Genomic DNA, 3287 nt, shown 5'->3' with positions numbered 1-3287 from the left:
TGGGAAGGACGACCGCGTGACCGCTGTCACTAACCAATGACCATAGTGCGCTGCAGTAGAATTGAGCACCTCCTTTCCCAGTAAAAGCAAAAGGCCCCAAACTATACGTTGGTTTCGAATTTGAATTGTGGGATCCTTTAACTATCCAAGATTAATAGTTATTCTCTTCTGTGTTATTTGGAGACGGATTAATAGAGATATTGAGGATGCATAATTTCACCTTTTGCCCTCTTCAATTGTAGAATAACATACCCCACTTCACGGTCACGCCATGTTTGTTCATCCTGTGTAACTCATTCCCATTCATTTTCTCACTTCTCAGTGATCGTAATGTATCTATTCCGTATTCATCCTCAGATAGAGTGACGGTGAGCTTCGCCTTTTTAGCAGATGGTTACTTTAATTCCTCCTCTCTTTCCATCTCCCTGCAACATCTCTGTCAGCATCTCTAAGCATTAGCATCTCTTCTCTTGTGCACTTCTTCCTCCTTCGGGAACAAAATTAATTCCGGAGAGATGGGTGGGTCAGGGAATTGGATCAAGACCTTCATCATCATAGGCCTCAAGAAGCGAGAGCAGGAGAAGACTGTACTCGCTTCGTGCTCAGCTATTTTCTCTTGTTTTCCCCTGATTATTTTTTTTTTCCTGCACAGCCTGATTTTGTTCGTTTTTTCTTGATACATAAATGAAGGGGAAGAGTGGTGATGGCAGTGGTAGTGGAAGGAGTGGGAAGTGGAAGAAGCTGTGGAGGAGCTCCTCCTGGGATCACGTCTCCCTGCGTCGAGGCTCGAGGGGGAGCAGCCACCGCTCGGCGGCCTCAGAGACTTCAGATATTTCTTCGATAACCGCAGACGCCTTCAGTGCCGCCGCCGCTACTGTCGTCCGTGCCACGCCTAAGGACTTCAGGGCAGTCCGCCGGGAGTGGGCCGCCATCCGCATCCAGACTGCCTTCCGCGCCTTCTTAGTAAGCCATCAAGATGAGTTTTTTTTTTTTTTCTTCTTCTTTATCTGGTTGATGGAACGTCAATGTGTTTCTTTGTTCGAACCGTAGTCTCGGCGAGCGCTGCGGGCTCTGAGGGGGATCGTCAGGTTGCAGGCCATAGTTCGGGGACGGCAAGTGAGGAAGCAGGCGGCGGTGACGCTGAGGTGCATGCAGGCCCTCGTCCGGGTGCAGGCACGCGTCCGGTCTAACCGCGTGCGCATGTCCACCGAGGGCCAAGCCGTGCAGAAGATGCTCGAAGCCCGTCGCGCAAATCTTGATCCTTTGAAGGAAGCAGAGGTACCTTTCGCTTCCTCTGATGTTCTTGGACCAGGACAAGATAATTCGTTCTCTAGTATAGTGTTTGTTACATCAGGAACTACAGGACACAAACTACTCCTCAACTTGTTATTGTGGTTGCATTAATATTGGATTTCAAAAAATTGTATAACTCCGAAACATTTTGTGGGTTTCAGGGCGGATGGTGCGATAGTCCAGGAACAATAGACGAAGTGAGAACAAAACTGCACATGAGGCAAAGAGGAGCCTTCAGGAGGGAAAGAGCTATTGCTTATGCTCTTTCTCAACAGGTGAATATAACTTGAGTCCATACCTCTCGTTTTCTCAATTGATGATCTGATGCTTGACGATTATGGAATCGCATTGTTGTGATTTTTTTTTTTCAGCAACTAAGGTCAAAGGAATCTCCAGTATCACTGAAGCATCGTGGTTTGGATAAAAGTGCAGGCAATTGGAATTGGTTAGAGAGGTGGATGGCTGCAAAACCCTGGGAGAACAGGTTGATGGATCGTAAAATCCCGAATGATCTTTCGGAAATTCAATCCAAAGAGGAGGGGTGCGGTGTCTGCTTGGCATATTCGGAATCTAATTCAGTGAAAGTATACAAGAATAACATCTCCACCCGGGTTTCTGCAAGACCTCCAAACGTGCCTAGCAGCCACTGCTGCAGAACACGTTACGCTTCCTCTCCGAGCACTGAATTTTGCTACAATGAGAGTTCTGCATCATCTTCTTCCTTTTGCATGTCGACACCGATCTCAAGCATTACTCTTTTAGCTTCAGAGAGGGCTGAGGACGATGACAGAAGTCGTCCCAATTACATGAACTCGACTGAATCAATCATGGCAAAGCGAAAAGCATTGAGTGCAGTAAGATCGACGTTGCAAGGACTTTCGTTTGGTGATGTTCGTTCTCATCGGAAAACTTTATCGAGTACCGACGTGAAGGTAGCAGACCGATTTGACCCTTCAATTTCTCGTTCCAAAGCAGGCAATCCACTGCCGTCGAAGGAGAGAATTCATTGAGGAGCATTGATAAGGAAAACAACTACTATGCGAAGCAGCGGAAAACGTTTGTATCTTAGAGCTCTTGTAGATCTTACTTGGTATGCATCAGTACTTTGGGTGTGTTTTGCCTGTTTAACTTGTGTGATTATGATGTTTGAGCAAAAATCTTTCTATTGCCAATATTGTCGCTTTGTTTCTTGGGTCTAAAATATAAGATCCATATATTAATTTGTGATTAACCTATGAGTTCTCTTCTGTTCCTAATAAAAAATATTGTGCATTGATTAAGGGGGACTTGAAATTGAGGCAACTCAAAAAATGGGGGGAAAAGACAGCAAAGAGAGAAACTTTATTTCCTTGAGTGGATAGGAGGGATCTTTCTGTCTCTCTTTTTCAATGAAAAGCTGGTCGATCCAAAAATTGGACGGATTAGGAGGGAAATGATATAAGATCATGTGGGATCTTTATAAACAAAAGTGATCTCTTTCTTTTCTCTCTTTTATTTTGTCTCCTCACTTCTCTTTCTTCTCAATCCATCAAATTTACATCCTCTTCTCAGTTTCATTTATCTTTAATCTCATCAAGTAAGCAAGTTTATCTCCAGTGTAATTGAACAGCCTCATCTATCATTGAAAAGGGCTAATAAAAATGATACTAATTACCTTTGTTGACTTCACCTAAGCTAATAGTAAATTAATATACATAATGTTGATTTGAAAAGGGCTAATAAAGATGATAATAATTACCTTTGTCGACTTCACCAAAGCTAATAGTAAATTAATATACATAATGTTGGATTTGAAAAAGGCTAATAAAAATGATAATAATTACCTTTGTCGACTTCACCTAAGCTAATAGTAAATTAATATATTGGATTTGAAAAGGGCTAATAAAGATGATAATAACTACCTTGTCGACTTCACCTAAGCTAATAGTAAATTAATATACATAATGTTGGATTTGAAAAGGGCTAATAAAGATGATAATAACTACTTTTGTCGA

At 42.6% G+C, this 3287-nt stretch overlaps 1 protein-coding gene across 1 annotated transcript; it reads left to right on the top strand.

Annotated features, from left to right (window-relative positions):
• Positions 1–207: 207 nt before the first annotated feature.
• Positions 208–2528, top strand: LOC122005681 (protein IQ-DOMAIN 6-like). The gene is made up of 5 exons (XM_042560805.1): positions 208–587; positions 691–963; positions 1051–1278; positions 1455–1568; positions 1665–2528. Exons 1-5 carry the CDS (start codon positions 516–518, stop codon positions 2301–2303), a joined length of 1326 nt encoding a protein of 441 aa, XP_042416739.1. The 5' UTR covers positions 208–515; the 3' UTR covers positions 2304–2528.
• The last annotated feature ends 759 nt before the right edge of the window (positions 2529–3287 follow it).

Source organism: Zingiber officinale, chromosome 7B, assembly GCF_018446385.1.
Source record: "Zingiber officinale cultivar Zhangliang chromosome 7B, Zo_v1.1, whole genome shotgun sequence".
In the NCBI taxonomy this organism is placed as follows: domain Eukaryota; kingdom Viridiplantae; phylum Streptophyta; class Magnoliopsida; order Zingiberales; family Zingiberaceae; genus Zingiber; species Zingiber officinale.
Note: the sequence above shows the minus strand (reverse complement) of the source record. Positions and strands in the feature narration are given on the sequence as shown.